The sequence below is a fragment of the Eucyclogobius newberryi genome, unplaced genomic scaffold (genome assembly GCF_026437365.1).
Source record: "Eucyclogobius newberryi isolate DKJ021-1_F unplaced genomic scaffold, fEucNew1.0.hap1 SCAF_3, whole genome shotgun sequence".
Classification (NCBI taxonomy): domain Eukaryota; kingdom Metazoa; phylum Chordata; class Actinopteri; order Gobiiformes; family Gobiidae; genus Eucyclogobius; species Eucyclogobius newberryi.
This window is the reverse complement of record NW_027315945.1, coordinates 39948156-39968297: the sequence shown is the minus strand read 5'-3', so window position 1 is coordinate 39968297 and position 20142 is coordinate 39948156. Positions and strand designations below refer to the sequence as shown.

The following is a 20142-nucleotide window of genomic DNA, read 5'->3' as shown; positions in this document are numbered from 1 at the left end:
TATGACCTCTGCTCCTCTCACTATGACCTCTTCTCCCCTCACTATGACCTCTGCCCCCCTCAGTATGACCTCTGCCCCTCTTACCTCTGCTCCCCTCACTATGACCTCTGCCCCCTCACTATGACCTCTACTCCTCTCACTATGACCTCTGCTCCCCTCACTATGACCTCTGCCCCCCTCACTATGACCTCTGCCCCCTCACTCTGACCTCTGCTCCCCTCAGTTTGACCTCTGCCCCTCTCACTCTGACCTCTGCTCCCCTCACTTTGACCTCTGCCCCTCTCACTCTGACCTCTGCTCCCCTCACTTTGACCTCTGCCCCTCTCACTATGACCTCTGCTCCCCTTCACTATGACCTCTGCCCCCTCACTATGACCTCTGTTCCCCTCACTATGACCTCTGCTCCCCTCACTATGACCTCTACTCCCCTCACTATGACCTCTGCTCCCCTCACTATGACCTCTACTCAGCTCACTATGACCTCTGTTCCCCTCACTATGACCTCTGCCCCCTCACTATGACCTCTGCCCCCCTCACTATGACCTCTGCTCACCTCACTATGACCTCTGCTCCCCTCACTATGACCTCTGCTCCCCTCACTCTGACCCTGCCCCCCTCACTCTGACCTCTGCTCCCCTCACTTTGACCTCTGCCCCTCTCACTATGACCTCTGCCCCCCTCACTATGACCTCTGCTCACCTCACTATGACCTCTGCTCCCCTCACTATGACCTCTGCTCCCCTCACTATGACCTCTGCCCCCTCACTATGACCTCTACTCCTATCACTCTGACCTCTGCTCTCCTCACTTTGACCTCTGCCCCTCTCACTTTGACCTCTGCCCCTCTCACTATGACCTCTGCTCCCCTTCACTATGACCTCTGCCCCCTCACTATGACCTCTGCTCACCTCACTATGACCTCTGCCCCCCTCACTATGACCTCTGCTCACCTCACTATGACCTCTACTCCCCTCACTTTGACCTCTGCCCCTCTCACTATGACCACTGCTCCCCTCACTATGACCTCTGCCCCCTCATTATGACTTCTGCCCCCTCACTCTGACCTCTGCCCCCTCACTATGACCTTTGCCCCCCTCACGCTGAACTCTGCCCCCTCACTTTGACCTCTGCCTCTCACAATGACCTCTGCTCCCCTTCACTATGACCTCTGCTCACCTCACTATTACCTCTGCTCACCTCACTCTGACCTCTGCCCCCCTCACTATGACCTCTGCTCACCTCACTATGACCTCTGCCCCCCTCACTATGACCTCTGACCTCTGCCCCCCTCACTATGACCTCTGCCCCCCTCACTATGACCTCTGTTCACCTCACAATGACCTCTGCTCCCCTTCACTATGACCTCTGCCCCCTCACTATGACCTCTGCTCACCTCACTCTGACCTCTTCCCCCCTCACTATGACCTCTGCTCACCTCACTATGACCTCTGCCCCCCTCACTATGACCTCTGACCTCTGCTCCCCTCACTATGACCTCTGCCCCCCTCACTATGACCTCTGACCTCTGTTCACCTCACTATGACCTCTGCTCCCCTCACTATGACCTCTGCCCCTCTCACTATGACCTCTGCGCCTCACTCTGACCTCTGCTCCCCTCACTTTGACCTCTGCCCCCCTCACTATGACCTTTGCTCACCTCACTATGACCTCTGCCCCCCTCACTATGACCTCTGCTCACCTCACTATGACCTCTGCTCACCTCACTATGACCTCTACTCCCCTCACTTTGACCTCTGCCCCTCTCACTATGACCTCTGCTCCCCTCACTATGACCTCTGCCCCCTCACTATGACTTCTGCCCCCTCACTATGACCTCTGCCCCCCTCACGCTGAACTCTGCCCCCTCACTTTGACCTCTGCCTCTCACAATGACCTCTGCTCCCCTTCACTATGACCTCTGCTCCCCTCACTATGACCTCTTCCCCCCTCACTATGACCTCTGACCTCTACCCCCCTCACTATGACCTGCCCCCCTCACTATGACCTCTGACCTCTGCTGACCTAACAATGACCTCTGCTCCCCTTCACTATGACCTCTGCCCCCTCACTATGACCCCTGCTCACCTCACTATCACCTCTGCTCACCTCACTCTGACCTCTGCCCCCCTCACTATGACCTCTGCTCACCTTACTATGACCTCTGCCCCCTCACTATGACCTCTGACCTCTGCTCACCTCACTATGACCTCTGCTCACCTCACTATGACCTCTGCTCCCCTCACTATGACCTCTGCCCCCCTCACTATGACCTCTGCCCCCCTCACTATGACCTCTGACCTCTGCTCCTCTCAGAACTGTTCCCGTCTTGGTGGAGTCTTTGTGGGCTCGGCCTGTGGACCTGACGGCCCCTTTGTCCCAGACGTGCTCTTCTGGTCCATCATCCTCTTCTTCTCCACCTTCATCCTCTGCTCCTTCCTCAAACAGTTCAAGACCAAGAGGTGTTTCCCCACCAAGGTGCGCCTCCACCCAACCCGCTTTAGGACTGGGATTAGCCCCTTTTAAGGCCTGTTTAGGCCCGCTTTTGGCCCATTTTAGGCCCGCTTTAAGGCCTGTTTAGGCCCGCTTTAGGCCCGCTTTAAGGCCTGTTTAGGCTTGCTTTAGGCCCGCTTTAAGGCCTGTTTAGGCCCGCTTTAAGGCCTGTTTAGGCCCGCTTTAGGCCCGCTTTAGGCCCGCTTTAAGGCCTGTTTAGGCTTGCTTTAGGCCCTCTTTAAGGCCTGTTTAGGCCCGCTTTAAGGCCTGTTTAGGCCCGCTTTAAGGCCAGTTAAGGCCCTCTTTGGGCCGGTTTATGGCCAATTTAGGGTCGCTTTAGGCCCGGTTTTAGGCCCAGTTTAAGGCCCGGTTTAAGGCCAGTTTAGGCCCGGTTTAGGCCTGGTTTAGTCACTGTGTAGATTTCGTTCCTGTTTAGACCCAGTCTGGGCCTGAGGTTTGACTGGCGTTTGTTATTGACTGTGATCATGTGATGAGTGAAACACTGCCCTCCAGTGGACACTTAGTGGAACTGTCAAGATGATGATGTATTTCTGATTTTAACAGCGTTTCACTGTAGTTTCACTGTAGTTTCACTGTAGTTTCACTTTAGTTTCAATGTAGTTTCACTGTAGTTTCAATGTAGTTTCACTGTAGTTTCACTGTAGTTTCAATGTAATTTCAATGTAATTTCAATGTAATTTCAATGTAGTTTCGCTGTAGTTTCAATGTAGTTTCACTGTAGTTTCAATGTAGTTTCACTGTAGTTTCAATGTAATTTCAATGTAATTTCAATGTAGTTTCGCTGTAGTTTCAATGTAGTTTCACTGTATTTTCACTGTAGTTTCACTGTAGTTTCACTGTAGTTTCGCTGTAGTTTCAATGTAGTTTCACTGTAGTTTCCCTGTAGTTTCACTGTATTTTCAATGTAGTTTCACTGTAGTTTCACTGTAGTTTCAATGTAGTTTCACTGTAGTTTCAATGTAGTTTCACTGTAGTTTCACTGTAGTTTCAATGTAATTTCAATGTAGTTTCACTGTAGTTTCACTGTATTTTCTATGTAGTTTCACTGTAGTTTCACTGTAGTTTCAATGTAGTTTCACTGTAGTTTCAATGTAGTTTCACTGTAGTTTCACTGTAGTTTCAATGTAGTTTCACTGTAGTTTCACTGTAGTTTCAATGTAATTTCAATGTAGTTTCGCTGTAGTTTCGCTGTAGTTTCGCTGTAGTTTCAATGTAGTTTCACTGTAGTTTCACTGTAGTTTCAATGTAGTTTCACTGTAGTTTCACTGTAGTTTCACTGTAGTTTCACTGTAGTTTCAATGTAATTTCAATGTAGTTTCGCTGTAGTTTCGCTGTAGTTTCAATGTAGTTACACTGTAGTTTCACTGTAGTTTCAATGTAGTTTCACTGTAGTTTCACTGTAATTTCTCTGTAGTTTCGCTGTAGTTTAACTGTAGTTTTGTTGTAGTTTAACTGTAGTTTTGTTGTAGTTTAACTGTAGTTTTGTTGTAGTTTAACTGTAGTTTTGTTGTAGTTTTGTAGTTTAACTGTAGTTTTGTTGTAGTTTAACTGTAGTTTTGTGGTAGTTTCACAGCCCGTTGTTGTTTCAGATCCGAGCAACCATCAGTGACTTCTCTGTGTTCCTCACCATCATGTTCATGGTGCTCATCGATTACCTCATCGGAGTCCAGACGCCCAAACTCAGAGTTCCAGAGCGCTTCCAGGTCTGACACACACACACACACACACACACAGGGCAAGGCACATTTCATACACACGGCAATTCAAAGTGCTTCACAGCAGGAAAAATGCATTAAAATCACAAAGAAATTACAGAAACAGAAATGCAATAAAATTCCAACTGATTGTCTAAACTAATGAAATCACATAAAAGAGAAGAGTGCAAATAAAAATCCTTTCAGTCACATGCGCAGCTGAAAAAAACAGTTTTTAGCTTAGATTTGAACATTGTCAGAGTAGAACCTGTCTCACATCTTCAGGAAGAATGTTCCAGATTTTAGCTGCATAAAACTGAAATGCAGATTCACCATGTCTAGTCCTGACTCTGGCACCAGCAGGAGGCCGGTCCATGTTTAGTCCTGACTCTGGCACCAGCAGGAGGCCGGTCCATGTTTAGTCCTGACTCTGGCACCAGCAGGAGGCCGGTCCCTGTTTTGTCCTGACTCTGGCACCAGCAGGAGGCCGGTCCATGTTTAGTCCTGACTCTGGGCACCAGCAGGAGGCCGGTCCATGTTTAGTCCTGACTCTGGCACCAGCAGGAGGCCGGTCCATGTTTAGACCTGACTCTGGCACCAGCAGGAGGCCGGTCCCTGAGGTCCTCAGAGTCCGAGATGGTTCATATGGCACTAACATGTCCAAGATGTACTTTGGTGCTAGGCCATGGAGAGACTTGTACACAAGCAGAGCTGCTTTAAAGTCTCTTCTCTGAGCCACAGGGGGCAGTGCAGAGACCTGAGAACAGGACTAATGTGATGGTACTTCCTGGTTCTGGTCAGGACTAATGTGATGGTACTTCCTGGTTCTAGTTAGGACCCGAGCAGCAGCGTTCTGGATGAACTGCAGCTGTTTTACAACTCGTTTGGAGAGACCAATGAGCGGCTGTTACAGTCTAATCTACTAGGGTAATTTTTTGCATCGTGGGATTTATAGCATTTTTAATGCCCTGAACTTTGTCATTAAAGAATAATGCAAACTCATTACACTTGGATGTGGAAATGAGTTCTAACGGCAGCTGAGCTGGAGGGTTTGTTAATCTGTTTACTGTGGCAAACAGGACACGCGAGTTGTTACTGCAGCTTCCAATTATTTCAGAAAAATATCTTTCCCTAGTTCTACATAAGATTAGGTTGTACATGTTCAGCTTCTCTTTGTAAATCTTTTTGAACCTGGAGATTTGACTTGCGCCATTTCCGTTGGGCCCTGCGGCACTCCCTTTTCTGTGCCCTGACCCAATCATCATTTCTCCACGGCGCCTTCTGCTTATTTTTAACCATTTTTGCCTTCATAGGGGCGATGGTGTCCAGAACATTCAAAACACTAGATGTAACAGAGTTCAACAAATCATTTACATTAGAACATGAGACATTTTCAAAGTTTATCATTTCCATAAACAGTGCACCTGTGCCATCACTTATGTGTCTCCTCTGAACAACTGCAGGACCAACCGGAGGTTTGGGAGAAACAGACAAGTCAAAGAAGACACAGAAATGATCAGACAGAGCAACATCGATCACATTAACATTTGAAATATTTACCCCCTTTGTAATTATGAGATCTAGAGTGTGTCCTCTGCTGTGGGTGGGGCCACTCTGCTGTGGGTGGGGCCACTCTGCTGTGGGTGGGGCCACTCACATGCTGAGTAAGACTGAAGGTTTCAAGGACAGCATCAAGCTCTTTAGCGTTTCTGTCACAAATATTATCAACATGCACATTGAAATCACCTGTAATGACCAAACCATCAAAGTCTGTGCATACGACTGAAACATCTCAGTAAAATCATCAATAAAACTTTGGCAGTGCTGGGGAGGCTTGTATAAAACAATGAAGAGAATGGATGGAGACCGTTTTAGCTCCATTTTAAAGGATACATACTCAAATGATGAAAACGCCCCAAAAGACAACCTGCGGGTAATTATTTCATTTCTAAAGACAGCACAGACTCCACCCCCTTTTTTGTTTTCTCGTGTTTCAGATTCAAACTTAAAGTTGGGTGGAGCAGATTCTATCAGAACTACATTTCCTGCGTTTTTGTCAAGCCATGTTTCAGTTAAAAACATAAAATCAAGATTATAAGAAGAAATAAAATTATTAATTAAGAGTGATTTGTTACATAAGGATCTGACATTTAGCACAGCAAGTTTCAGAATAGTTTCAGTGGGACTGGGCTTTATCTTTTCACAGGGAATATGAATCACATTTCTCAGATTGGGCCTGACTCGCATTTTGTTTTTCCATCTGTGTGATGATGTGACTACAGAAATAGCACTAGAGGGGGATCTTTTTACATAGGGCCCCGGGTTGGTTTGATTTTTAATATGACAATAAGTCCCGGCAACGCTGAGACCCAGTGCATCCTAGTTATGGGAGATAGCAGGTGAAAGGCGAGGTTGGATGGGTGGTGGGGCTTTTGTTGGTGTAGTCGTCTTGTGCAGGGAAGAGTTGATACGTATTGACATAGCCCTTGCTATATTGGGCGTGAGTGGAGCCATCTCAATGCCTGATTTGATCAGACTTTCAAAATGGCTGGGAAGGCCCATGGGTGAGAGTGGAGATGAGAAGGAGAATGATGAATCTTTAGTGGGAGTAGATGTTGCAGGGGGAACCCAGGGATGGTCTGAAGGCAGGGGCGATGACAGGGATGTTGTTGGGCCTGTCACAGACGGGTCCAAGGCCTTTGAAGATTGTTCCTTTGCTGGAGGCGGTGGAGGTGAATGTGGAGCAGCTGGAGCTGAATCCTTTGCTGGTGGTGGTGGAGCAGCTGCTGATGAATCCTTTGGTGGAGGCTGAGGTTGTGGTGCTGTTGATGCTGAAACATTGGCTCGGTCTCTGGCTGATGGAGCAGGAATTCTTCTCTCATTCCTCTCTTCTCTAACTATCTGCTCAGGACCCTGTCCAGGCCCAGTCCAATGCCTCAGAGCGTGGAGCAGGTTCTCTGTCAGCACCCTCACTCCACCTCTGCATAGGTGGGGGCCATTTCTCTTAAACAGGTCCTCTCGTTTCCAGAATAGATAGAAGTTCTCAATGTAGTGTAGTCCTCTCGGGGAGCACTCTTTGGACAGCCATGTGTTCAGCTGAAGAAGCCGGCTAAACTTGTTTATCCTCCTGTCGATGTTTGGAAGAGGTCCACTTATGAATGTTTTGATTTCCATTTTATCAAGCACGTCGAATAACTTCAAGAAGTCTTTTTTCAAAACTTCAGTCTGTTCCCGCCGCATGTCCACTGCACCCACGTGCACAATCAGCTGTTTAGCTCCTCCATGCTTAGCCATAATATTTGGATGGAGTGACGTTATCTCAGAAACAGTGGCGCTTGGAAAAGAATGTGTGTTTATCTTTTCATGCGTCATGTGACTTATCGCGCCGTCCCCAACTAAAACAATCTGCGTGACCTTGGCAGATCCTCCTCGCTGTATTTTGGCCACGTCATCTTTCCTTTTTTCATTTAATTCCATCTCTGAAAGTGGTAAAAATCTGTTTATGAGCTGTATTTTAGGTGACTTCACGTTATCTTTGTATTGTTTAGGCTTTGCTCCAAGTTTGTTCCAAGAAACAGCCTGGTCTTTCTGGTTTTTAGACAGTTTTGGAAACGACACAGAGTCACTGCGGTTTAGGTTGAAAGTAGCAGTTTTTCTTGTAAAAAGTGTGCTCTTCTTACCATCGGTTGAAACAGGAATGGTATTGTGAAGAACTTTTTCAGATTCCAAAACAAATATCCGTGTTTTCAGCTCATTAATTTCGAATTTCCGACAGCGTTCACAGTCTTTCTCCCTTCTTCTCACGGACATGTCGCTGGCGTCAGATATGTAGTTAAAACTGGAAAAATGTTCTTAAAATCCTTGGTTTACTTGAAAAAGTCTAAAGCAAAAATGTTTGGAAGACAAAAACTGATTAAAAAGCAAAATAAATAAGGAAAGCAGCGATAGCAAGCGGAGTGAGCAAAAAAGCGTGTGCACTCTTCGGAAGCAGGTGTACACGCACACACACACACACGCACACATACACACACGCACGCACACACGCACACACACACACACACACACACGCACACACACACGCACACACACACACACACACACACGCACACACACACACACACACACACGCACACACACACACGCACACACACACGCACACACACACACACACACACACACACACACGCACGCACACACACACACACGCACACACACACACACACACACGCACACACACACACGCACGCACACACACACACACGCACACACACGCACACACACACACACGCACACACACACACACACACACACGCACGCACGCACACACACACACACGCACACACACACACACGCACACACACGCACACACGCACACACACGCGCACATGCACACACACACACTCTGGGTAACCCTCTCGCCCCTCTCGTCCCCTCTCGTCCCCCTTGTCCCCCTCGTCCCTCCTGTCCCCCTTGTCCCCCTCGTCCCTCCTGTCCCCCTCGTCCCCCTCGTCCCTCCTGTCCCCCTCGTCCCCCTCGTCCCTCCTGTCCCCCTCGCCCCTCTTGTCCTTCGTCCCCCTCGCCCCTCTCGTCCCCCTCGTCCCTCTCGTCCCCCTTGTCCCCCTCGTCCCTCCTGTCCCCCTTGTCCCCCTCGTCCCTCCTGTCCCCCTCGTCCCCCTCGTCCCTCCTGTCCCCCTCGTCCCCCTCGTCCCTCCTGTCCCCCTCGCCCCTCTTGTCCTTCGTCCCCCTCGCCCCTCTCGTCCCCCTCGTCCCTCTCGTCCCCCTTGTCCCCCTCGTCCCTCCTGTCCCCCTTGTCCCTCCTGTCCCCCTCGTCCCTCCTGTCCCCCTCGCCCCTCTTGTCCTTCGTCCCCCTCGCCCCTCTCGTCCCGCTCGTCCCCCTCGCCCCTCTCGTCCCTCTCGTCCCTCTCCTTCAGCCCACCTCGCCTCACCGTGGTTGGTTCATCAGTCCTATCGGACAGAACCCCTGGTGGTCAGTTCTGGCCGCTGCGATCCCGGCTCTGCTCTGCACCATTCTGATCTTCATGGACCAACAGATCACGGTCGTCATCATCAACCGCAAAGAGAACAAGCTGAAGGTACAACAACAACAATGTGTCGAAACTACCGTATTTTCAGGAGTATAAGTCGCAACAGCCAAAAAATATATAATAGAGAAGAAAAAAAACATATATAAGTCGCAAGAGTATGAAATGAGGCGTGAAAATAACAAATAATATCACATAAGTCTCTCCGGAGTATAAGTATAAGTATAAATGTGTGTGTGTGTGTGTGTGTCTCTGTGTGTGTGTGTGTTTGTGTCTGTGTGTGTGTTTGTGTCTGTGTGTGTGTTTGTCTCTGTGTGTGCGTGTCTCTGTGTGCATGTCTCTGTGTGCGTGTGCGTGTCTGTGTGCATGTGTGTGTCTCTGTGTGCATGTGCGTGTCTCGGTGTGCATGTGTGTGTCTCTGTGCGTGTCTCTGTGTGCATGTGCGTGTCTCTGTGTGCATGTGCGTGTCTCTGTGTGCATGTGTGTGTCTCTGTGTGCATGTGCGTGTCTCTGTGTGCATGTGCGTGTCTGTGTGCCTGTGCGTGTCTCTGTGTGCATGTGTGTGTCTCTGTGCGTGTCTCTGTGTGCATGTGCGTGTCTCTGTGTGCATGTGCGTGTCTCTGTGTGCATGTGCGTGTCTCTGTGTGCATGTGCGTGTCTGTGTGCCTGTGCGTGTCTCTGTGTGCATGTGTGTGTCTCTGTGTGCGTCTCTGCAGAAGGGCTGTGGCTATCACCTGGACCTCCTGGTGGTGGCGCTCATGCTCTCCGTGTGCTCCATCCTGGGTCTGCCCTGGTTTGTGGCGGCCACAGTTCTGTCCATCACACACGTGAACTCTCTGAGGCAGGAGTCTGAGTGCGCCGCGCCCGGAGAACAGCCCACGTTCCTGGGCATCAGGGAGCAGCGCGTCACCGGCTTCATCATCTTCTTCCTCATGGGCTGCTCCGTCTTCATGACCTCCGTCCTCAAGGTGAAGCCGGGTTTGGACCTTCTGAGGGGCTTCATGGTGGTCCTCTGAGGGGCTTCATGGTTGTCCTCTGAGGGGCTTCATGGTGGTCCGCTGAAGGGCTTCATGGTGGTCCTCTGAAGGGCTTCATGGTGGTCCTCTGAGGGGCTTCATGGTTGTCCTCTGAGGGGCTTCATGGTGGTCCGCTGAAGGGCTTCATGGTGGTCCTCTGAAGGGCTTCATGGTGGTCCTCTGAAGGGCTTCATGGTGGTCCTCTGAAGGGCTTCATGGTGGTCCTCTGTGGGGCTTCATGGTGGTCCTCTGAAGGGCTTCATGGTGGTCCTCTGAGGGGCTTCATGGTTGTCCTCTGAGGGGCTTCATGGTGGTCCTCTGAAGGGCTTCATGGTGGTCCTCTGAAGGGCTTCATGGTGGTCCTCTGTGGGGCTTCATGGTGGTCCTCTGAGGGGCTTCATGGTGGTCCTCTGAGGTCCTCTGAAGGGATTCATGGTGGTCCTCTGAGGTGCTTCATGGTGGTCCTCTGAGGTCCTCTGAGGGGCTTCATGGTGGTCCTCTGAGGGGCTTCAGGGTGGTCCTCTGAAGGGCTTCATGGTGGTCTTCTGAAGGGCTTCATGGTGGTCCTCTGAAGGGCTTCATGGTGGTCCTCTGAAGGGCTTCATGGTGGTCCTCTGACGGGCTTCATGGTGGTCCTCTGACGGGCTTCATGGTGGTCTTCTGAAGGGCTTCATGGTGGTCCTCTGAGGGGCTTCAGGGTGGTCCTCTGAAGGGCTTCATGGTGGTCTTCTGAAGGGCTTCATGGTGGTCCTCTGAAGGGCTTCATGATGGTCCTCTGAAGGGCTTCATGGTGGTCCTCTGACGGGCTTCATGGTGGTCCTCTGAGGTCCTCTGAAGGGCTTCATGGTGGTCCTCTGAGGGGCTTCATGGTGGTCCTCTGACTGGCTTCATGGTGGTCCTCTGAGGGGCTTCATGGTGGTCCTCTGAAGGGCTTCATGGTGGTCCTCTGAAGGGCTTCATGGTGGTCCTCTGAAGGGCTTCATGGTGGTCCTCTGACTGGCTTCATGGTGGTCCTCTGAGGGGCTTCATGGTGGTCCTCTGAGGTGCTTCATGGTGGTCCTCCGAAGGGCTTCATGGTGGTCCTCTGAAGGGCTTCATGGTGGTCTTCTGAAGGGCTTCATGGTGGTCTTCTGAAGGGCTTCATGGTGGTCCTCTGAAGGGCTTCATGGTGGTCCTCTGAAGGGCTTCATGGTGGTCCTCTGAAGGGCTTCATGGTGGTCCTCTGTGGGGCTTCATGGTGGTCCTCTGAAGGGCTTCATGGTGGTCCTCTGAGGGGCTTCAGGGTGGTCCTCTGAAGGGCTTCATGGTGGTCTTCTGAAGGGCTTCATGGTGGTCCTCTGAAGGGCTTCATGATGGTCCTCTGAAGGGCTTCATGGTGGTCCTCTGACGGGCTTCATGGTGGTCCTCTGAGGTCCTCTGAAGGGCTTCATGGTGGTCCTCTGAGGGGCTTCATGGTGGTCCTCTGACTGGCTTCATGGTGGTCCTCTGAGGGGCTTCATGGTGGTCCTCTGAAGGGCTTCATGGTGGTCCTCTGAAGGGCTTCATGGTGGTCCTCTGAAGGGCTTCATGGTGGTCCTCTGACTGGCTTCATGGTGGTCCTCTGAGGGGCTTCATGGTGGTCCTCTGAGGTGCTTCATGGTGGTCCTCCGAAGGGCTTCATGGTGGTCCTCTGAAGGGCTTCATGGTGGTCTTCTGAAGGGCTTCATGGTGGTCTTCTGAAGGGCTTCATGGTGGTCCTCTGAAGGGCTTCATGGTGGTCCTCTGAAGGGCTTCATGGTGGTCCTCTGAAGGGCTTCATGGTGGTCCTCTGTGGGGCTTCATGGTGGTCCTCTGAAGGGCTTCATGGTGGTCTTCTGAAGGGCTTCATGGTGGTCCTCTGAAGGGCTTCATGGTGGTCCTCTGAGGTGCTTCATGGTGGTCCTCTGAGGTCCTCTGAGGGGCTTCATGGTGGTCCTCTGAGGGGCTTCATGGTGGTCCTCTGAGGTCCTCTGAGGGGCTTCATGGTGGTCCTCTGAGGGGCTTCATGGTGGTCCTCTGAGGGGCTTCATGGTGGTCCTCTGAGGTCCTCTGAAGGGATTCATGGTGGTCCTCTGAGGTGCTTCATGGTGGTCCTCTGAGGTCCTCTGAGGTGCTTCATGGTGGTCCTCTGAGGTCCTCTGAGGGGCTTCATGGTGGTCCTCTGAGGGGCTTCATGGTGGTCCTCTGAGGTCCTCTGAAGGGATTCATGGTGGTCCTCTGAGGTGCTTCATGGTGGTCCTCTGAGGTCCTCTGAGGGGCTTCATGGTGGTCCTCTGAGGGGCTTCAGGGTGGTCCTCTGAAGGGCTTCATGGTGGTCTTCTGAAGGGCTTCATGGTGGTCCTCTGAAGGGCTTCATGGTGGTCCTCTGAAGGGCTTCATGGTGGTCCTCTGACGGGCTTCATGGTGGTCCTCTGACGGGCTTCATGGTGGTCTTCTGAAGGGCTTCATGGTGGTCCTCTGAGGGGCTTCAGGGTGGTCCTCTGAAGGGCTTCATGGTGGTCTTCTGAAGGGCTTCATGGTGGTCCTCTGAAGGGCTTCATGATGGTCCTCTGAAGGGCTTCATGGTGGTCCTCTGACGGGCTTCATGGTGGTCCTCTGAGGTCCTCTGAAGGGCTTCATGGTGGTCCTCTGAGGGGCTTCATGGTGGTCCTCTGAAGGGCTTCATGGTGGTCTTCTGAAGGGCTTCATGGTGGTCCTCTGAGGGGCTTCAGGGGGTGGTCCTCTGAAGGGCTTCATGGTGGTCCTCTGAGGTCCTCTGAAGGGCTTCATGGTGGTCTTCTGAAGGGCTTCATGGTGGTCTTCTGAAGGGCTTCATGGTGGTCCTCTGAAGGGCTTCATGGTGGTCCTCTGACGGGCTTCATGGTGGTCCTCTGAGGTCCTCTGAAAGGCTTCATGGTGGTCCTCTGAGGGGCTTCATGGTGGTCCTCTGACTGGCTTCATGGTGGTCCTCTGAGGTCCTCTGAAGGGCTTCATGGTGGTCCTCTGAGGGGCTTCATGGTGGTCCTCTGAGGGGCTTCATGGTGGTCCCCTGAGGTCCTCTGAAGGGAGTCATGGTGGTCCTCTGAGGTGCTTCATGGTGGTCCTCTGAGGTCCTCTGAGGTGCTTCATGGTGGTCCTCTGAGGTCCTCTGAGGGGCTTCATGGTGGTCCTCTGAGGGGCTTCATGGTGGTCCTCTGAGGGGCTTCATGGTGGTCCTCTGAGGTCCTCTGAAGGGATTCATGGTGGTCCTCTGAGGTGCTTCATGGTGGTCCTCTGAGGTCCTCTGAGGGGCTTCATGGTGGTCCTCTGAGGGGCTTCATGGTGGTCTTCTGAAGGGCTTCATGGTGGTCCTCTGAAGGGCTTCATGGTGGTCCTCTGAAGGGCTTCATGGTGGTCCTCTGACGGGCTTCATGGTGGTCCTCTGACGGGCTTCATGGTGGTCTTCTGAAGGGCTTCATGGTGGTCCTCTGAGGGGCTTCAGGGTGGTCCTCTGAAGGGCTTCATGGTGGTCTTCTGAAAGGCTTCATGGTGGTCCTCTGAAGGGCTTCATGGTGGTCCTCTGACGGGCTTCATGGTGGTCCTCTGAGGTCCTCTGAAGGGCTTCATGGTGGTCCTCTGAGGGGCTTCATGGTGGTCCTCTGACTGGCTTCATGGTGGTCCTCTGAGGGGCTTCATGGTGGTCCTCTGAAGGGCTTCATGGTGGTCCTCTGAAGGGCTTCATGGTGGTCCTCTGACTGGCTTCATGGTGGTCCTCTGAGGGGCTTCATGGTTGTCCTCTGAAGGGCTTCATGGTGGTTCTCTGTGGGGCTTCATGGTGGTCCTCTGAAAGGCTTCATGGTGGTCTTCTGAAGGGCTTCATGGTGGTCTTCTGAAGGGCTTCATGGTGGTCCTCTGAAGGGCTTCATGGTGGTCCTCTGAGGTGCTTCATGGTGGTCCTCTGAGGTCCTCTGAGGGGCGTCATGGTGGTCCTCTGAAGGGCTTCATGGTGGTCCTCTGAGGGGCTTCATGGTGGTCCTCTGAAGGGCTTCATGGTGGTCCTCTGAAGGGCTTCATGGTGGTCCTCTGAGGTGCTTCATGGTGGTCCTCTGAGGTCCTCTGAGGGGCCTCATGGTGGTCCTCTGAGGGGCTTCATGGTGGTCCTCTGAGGTCCTCTGAGGGGCTTCATGGTGGTCCTCTGAAGGGATTCATGGTGGTCCTCTGAGGTCTTCTGAGGGGCTTCATGGTGGTCCTCTGAGGGGCTTCAGGGTGGTCCTCTGAAGGGCTTCATGGTGGTCTTCTGAAGGGCTTCATGGTGGTCCTCTGAGGGGCTTCAGGGTGGTCCTCTGAAGGGCTTCATGGTGGTCTTCTGAAGGGCTTCATGGTGGTCCTCTGAAGGGCTTCATGGTGGTCCTCTGAAGGGCTTCATGGTGGTCCTCTGAGGTCCTCTGAAGGGCTTCATGGTGGTCCTCTGAGGGGCTTCATGGTGGTCCTCTGACTGGCTTCATGGTGGTCCTCTGAGGTCCTCTGAAGGGCTTCATGGTGGTCCTCTGAGGGGCTTCATGGTGGTCCTCTGAAGGGCTTCATGGTGGTCCTCTGAGGTGCTTCATGGTGGTCCTCTGAAGGGCTTCATGGTGGTCCTCTGAGGGGCTTCATGGTGGTCCTCTGAAGGGCTTCATGGTGGTCCTCTGAGGGGCTTCATGGTGGTCCTCTGAAGGGCTTCATGGTGGTCCTCTGAGGGGCTTCATGGTGGTCCTCTGAGGGGCTTCATGGTGGTCCTCTGAGGTCCTCTGAAGGGCTTCATGGTGGTCCTCTGACACTGTGTGCTGCGTCCTCAGTTCATCCCGATGCCCGTGCTCTACGGAGTCTTCCTCTACATGGGCGTGTCCTCCCTCAAAGGAATCCAGGTCAGTCTCTTCCAATGAGAACCTCTGAAGCCTGGGTTTAACCGTCTCTCTCTCACAGATGTACGACAGGTTGAAGCTCTTCCTGAAGCCTGGGTTTAACTGTCTCTCTCTCTCAGATGTACGACAGGTTGAAGCTCTTCCTGATGCCGGCGAAGCATCAGCCGGACCTGATCTACCTCCGTTACGTTCCTCTGTGGAAGGTTCACGTCTTCTCGCTGGTGCAGCTCTTCTGTCTCGTGCTGCTCTGGGTCATTAAGACGACTCCGGCCGCTGTTGTCTTCCCCATGATGGTACAGGGCATCTGGCTTAACGCTCTGACCCCTGGGACCAGGAGCAGGAGGTTTAGAGCATGGAACCCTTCTCTTCATTGTCCCTCAGGCATCCCTCCGCTCTTTATTGTCCCTCAGGCGTCCCTCCGCTCTTTATTGTCCCTCAGGCGTCCCTCCGCTCTTTATTGTCCCTCAGGCGTCCCTCCGCTCTTTATTGTCCCTCAGGCGTCCGTCCGCTCTTTATTGTCCCTCAGGCGTCCCTACGCTCTTTATTGTCCCTCAGGCTTCCCTCAGGCGTCCGTCCGCTCTTTATTGTCCCTCAGGCGTCCCTCCGCTCTTTATTGTCCCTCAGGCGTCCGTCCGCTCTTTATTGTCCCTCAGGCGTCCGTCCGCTCTTTATTGTCCCTCAGGCGTCCGTCCGCTCTTTATTGTCCCTCAGGCGTCCCTCCGCTCTTTATTGTCCCTCAGGCGTCCGTCCGCTCTTTATTGTCCCTCAGGCGTCCGTCCGCTCTTTATTGTCCCTCAGGCTTCCCTCAGGCGTCCGTCCGCTCTTTATTGTCCCTCAGGCGTCCCTCCGCTCTTTATTGTCCCTCAGGCGTCCCTGCGCTCTTTATTGTCCCTCAGGCGTCCCTCCGCTCTTTATTGTCCCTCAAGCGTCCCTCCGCTCTTTATTGTCCCTCAGGCGTCCCTGCGCTCTTAATTGTCCCTCAGGCATCCCTCCTGTCTTTATTGTCCCTCAGGCGTCCCTCCGCTCTGTATTGTCCCCCAGGACTAAACCAGGTCTAAACCAGGACTAAACCAGGACTAAACCAGGACTAAATCAGGACTAAACCAGGACTAAACCAGGACCAAACATCTTTGTCTCCGTTCAGGTCCTCGCTCTCGTCTTCATCCGGAAACTTCTGGACGTTTTTTTCACCAAAAAAGACCTGAGCTGGTTAGACGACCTGATCCCAGAGAACAAGAAGAAGAGAGAGGACGACAAGAAGAAACAACGGGTAAATCTGAGACCTGCTTTAGTCCTGCTTTAGTCCTGGTTTAGTCCTGGTTTAGACCTGGTTTAGTCCTGGTTTAGTCCTGGTTTAGTTCTGGTTTAGTCCAGGTTTAGACCTGGTTTAGTCCTGGTTTAGTTCTGGTTTAGACCTGGTTTAGACCTGGTTTAGTCCTGGTTTAGTCCTGGTTTAGTTCTGGTTTTGTCCTGGTTTAGTCCTGGTTTAGACCTGGTTTAGTCCTGGTTTAGACCTGGTTTAGACCTGGTTTATTCCTGGTTTAGACCAGGTTTAGTCCTGGTTTAGTCCTGGTTTAGACCTGGTTTAGTCCTGGTTTAGTCCTGGTTTAGTTCTGGTTTAGTCTTGGTTTAGTCCTGGTTTAGACCTGGTTTAGTCCTGGTTTAGTTCTGGTTTAGACCTGGTTTAGACCTGGTTTAGTCCTGGTTTAGTCCTGGTTTAGTCCTGGTTTAGTCCTGGTTTTGGTTTGGACCTGGTTTAGTCCTGGTTTAGTCCTGGTTTAGTTCTGGTTTAGACCAGGTTTATTCCTGGTTTAGACCTGGTTCATTCCTGGTTTAGTTCTGGTTTAGACCAGGTTTATTCCTGGTTTAGACCTGGTTCATTCCTGGTTTAGTTCTGGTTTAGACCTGGTTTAGTCCAGGTTTAGTCCTGGTTTAGACCTGGTTTAGACCTGGTTTAGTCCTGGTTTAGACCTGGTTTAGTCCTGGTTTAGTTCTGGTTTAGTCTTGGTTTAGTCCTGGTTTAGACCTGGTTTAGTCCTGGTTTAGTTCTGGTTTAGACCTGGTTTATTCCTGGTTTATTCCTGGTTTAGTCCTGGTTTAGTCCTGGTTTAGACCTGGTTTAGTCCTGGTTTAGTCCTGGTTTAGTTCTGGTTTATTCCTGGTTTAGACCTGGTTTAGTCCTGGTTTAGTCCTGGTTTAGACCTGGTTTAGTCCTGGTTTAGTCCTGGTTTAGTTCTGGTTTAGACCTGGTTTAGTCCTGTTTTAGACTTGGTTTAGTCCTGGTTTAGTCCTGGTTTAGTTCTGGTTTAGACCTGGTTTAGTCCTGGTTTAGTCCTGGTTTAGTCCTGGTTTAGACCTGGTTTAGACCTGGTTTAGACCTGGTTTAGTCCTGGTTTAGTCCTGGTTTATTCCTGGTTTAGACCTGGTTTAGTCCTGGTTTAGACCTGGTTTAGTCCTGGTTTAGTTCTGGTTTAGTCCTGGTTTAGTCCTGGTTTTGGTTTGGACCTGGTTTAGTCCTGGTTTAGTCCTGGTTTAGTTCTGGTTTAGACCTGGTTCAGTCCTGGTTTAGTTCTGGTTTAGACCTGGTTTAGACCTGGTTTAGACCTGGTTTAGTCCTGGTTTAGACCTGGTTTAGACCTGGTTTAGACCTGGTTTAGACCTGGTTTAGTCCTAGTTTAGACCTGGTTTAGTCCTGGTTTAGACCTGGTTTAGTCCTGGTTTAGTCCTGGTTTAGACCTGGTTTAGACCTGGTTTAATCCTGGTTTAGACCTGGTTTAGTCCTGGTTTAGTTCTGGTTTAGTCCTGGTTTAGTCCTGGTTTAGACCTGGTTTAGTCCTGGTTTAGTCCTGGTTTAGACCTGGTTTAGTCCTGGTTTAGACCTGGTTTAGTCCTGGTTCAGACCTGGTTTAGTCCTGGTTTAGACCTGGTTTAGTCCTGGTTAAGACCTGTTTTTTGTCCTGGTTTAGTCCTGGTTCAGACCTGGTTTAGTCCTGGTTTAGTCCTGGTTTAGACCTGGTTTAGTCCGGGTTTAGACCTGGTTTAGTCCTGGTTTAGTCCTGGTTTGGACCTGGTTTAGACCTGGTTTAGTTCTGGTTTAGTCCTGGTTTAGTCCTGGTTTAGACCTGGTTTAGTCCTGGTTTAGTCCCCTGGTTTAGACCTGGTTTAGTCCTGGTTTAGACCTGGTTTAGACCTGGTTTAGACCTAGTTTAGTCCTGGTTTAGTCCTGGTTTAGTTCTGGTTTAGATCTGGTTTAGTCCTGGTTTAGTCATGGTTTAGTCCTGGTTTAGTCCTGGTTTAGACCTGGTTTAATCCTGGTTTAGTCCTGGTTTAGTCCTGGTTTAGTCCTGGTTTAGTCCTGGTTTAGTCCTGGTTTAGACCTGGTTTATTCCTGGTTTAGTCCTGGTTTATTCCTGTTTTAGTCCTGGTTTAGACCTGGTTTAGTCCTGGTTTAGTCCTGGTTTAGACCTGGTTTAGTCCTGGTTTAGTCCTGGTTTAGTCCTGGTTTAGTTCTGGTTTAGTCCTGGTTTAGTTCTGGTTTAGTCCTGGTTTAGTCCTGGTTTAGTCCTGGTTTAGTCCTGGTTTTGGTTTGGACCTGGTTTAGTCCTGGTTTAGTCCTGGTTTAGTTCTGGTTTGGACCAGGTTTATTCCTGGTTTAGACCTGGTTTATTCCTGGTTTAGTCCTGGTTTAGTTCTGGTTTAGACCAGGTTTATTCCTGGTTTAGACCTGGTTTAGACCTGGTTTAGTCCTGGTTTAGACCTGGTTTAGACCTGGTTTGGTCCTGGTTTAGACCTGGTTTAGACCTGGTTTAGTCCTGGTTTAGTTCTGGTTTAGACCTGGTTTAGTCCTGGTTTAGACCTGGTTTAGTCCTGGTTTAGTCCTGGTTTAGTCCTGGTTTAGTTCTGGTTTAGTTCTGGTTTAGTCCTGGTTTAGACCTGGTTTAGTCCTAGTTTAGTCCTGGTTTAGACCTGGTTTAGTCCTGGTTTAGTCCTGGTTTAGTTCTGGTTTAGATCTGGTTTAGTCCTGGTTTAGACCTGGTTTATTCCTGGTTTAGTCCTGGTTTAGTCCTGGTTTAGTCCTGGTTTAGACCTGGTTTAGTCCTGGTTTAGTCCTGGTTTAGACCTGGTTTAGACCTGGTTTAGTCCTGGTTTAGTCCTGGTTTAGTCCTGGTTTAGACCTGGTTTAGTCCTGGTTTGGACCTGGTTTAGACCTGGTTTAGTCCTGGTTTAGTCCTGGTTTAGTCCTGGTTTAGACCTGGTTTGGTCCTGGTTTAGACCTGGTTTAGACCTGGTTTAGTCCTGGTTTAGTCCTGGTTTAGTTCTGGTTTAGACCTGGTTTAGTCCTGGTTTAGTTCTGGTTTAGACCAGGTTTATTCCTGGTTTAGACCTGGTTTAGACCTGGTTTAGTCCTGGTTTAGACCTGGTTTAGACCTGGTTTGGTCCTGGTTTAGACCTGGTTTAGACCTGGTTTAGTCCTGGTTTAGTTCTGGTTTAGACCTGGTTTAGTCCTGGTTTAGACCTGGTTTAGTCCTGGTTTATTCCTGGTTTAGTCCTGGTTTATTCCTGGTTTAGACCAGGTTTAGTCCTGGTTTAGTCCTGGTTTAGTCCTGGTTTAGACCTGGTTTAGTTCTGGTTTAGTCCTGGTTTAGTCCTGGTTTAGTCCTGGTTTAGTTCTGGTTTAGTCCAGGTTTAGACCTGGTTTAGACCTGGTTTAGTCCTGGTTTAGTTCTGGTGTAGACCTGGTTTATTCCTGGTTTAGACCTGGTTTAGTCCTGGTTTAGTCCTGGTTTACACCTGGTTTAGTCCTGGTTTAGTCCTGGTTTAGTCCTGGTTTAGTTCTGGTTTAGTTCTGGTTTAGACCTGGTTTAGCCCTGGTTTAGTCCTGGTTTAGTCCTGGTTTAGTCCTGGCTTAGTTCTGGTTTAGATCTGGTTTAGTCCTGGTTTAGACCTGGTTTAGTCCTGGTTTAGTTCTGGTTTAGTCTTGGTTTAGTCCTGGTTTAGACCT

The 20142-nt window shown here is 50.7% G+C and overlaps 2 protein-coding genes across 3 annotated transcripts in view; one reads left to right on the top strand and one right to left on the bottom strand.

Moving 5' to 3' along the window:
- Nucleotides 1–16458, top strand: part of LOC140373682 (sodium bicarbonate cotransporter 3-like) — a 63168-nt gene extending 46710 nt beyond the window's left edge. For both annotated transcript variants that reach the window (XM_072460305.1, XM_072460304.1), the window contains 7 exons: nucleotides 2314–2475; nucleotides 4101–4214; nucleotides 9137–9298; nucleotides 9964–10215; nucleotides 15075–15143; nucleotides 15260–15433; nucleotides 16285–16458. In XM_072460305.1, coding sequence (XP_072316406.1) covers nucleotides 2314–2475; nucleotides 4101–4214; nucleotides 9137–9298; nucleotides 9964–10215; nucleotides 15075–15143; nucleotides 15260–15433; nucleotides 16285–16443 — 1092 coding nt within the window. In that variant the 3' untranslated portion in view covers nucleotides 16444–16458. The remainder of the gene's footprint in view (nucleotides 1–2313; nucleotides 2476–4100; nucleotides 4215–9136; nucleotides 9299–9963; nucleotides 10216–15074; nucleotides 15144–15259; nucleotides 15434–16284) is intronic.
- The window catches only part of LOC140373685 (complement C1q tumor necrosis factor-related protein 4-like), a 177904-nt gene that overhangs the window by 5627 nt on the left and 152135 nt on the right, over nucleotides 1–20142 (bottom strand). The window lies entirely within an intron of this gene.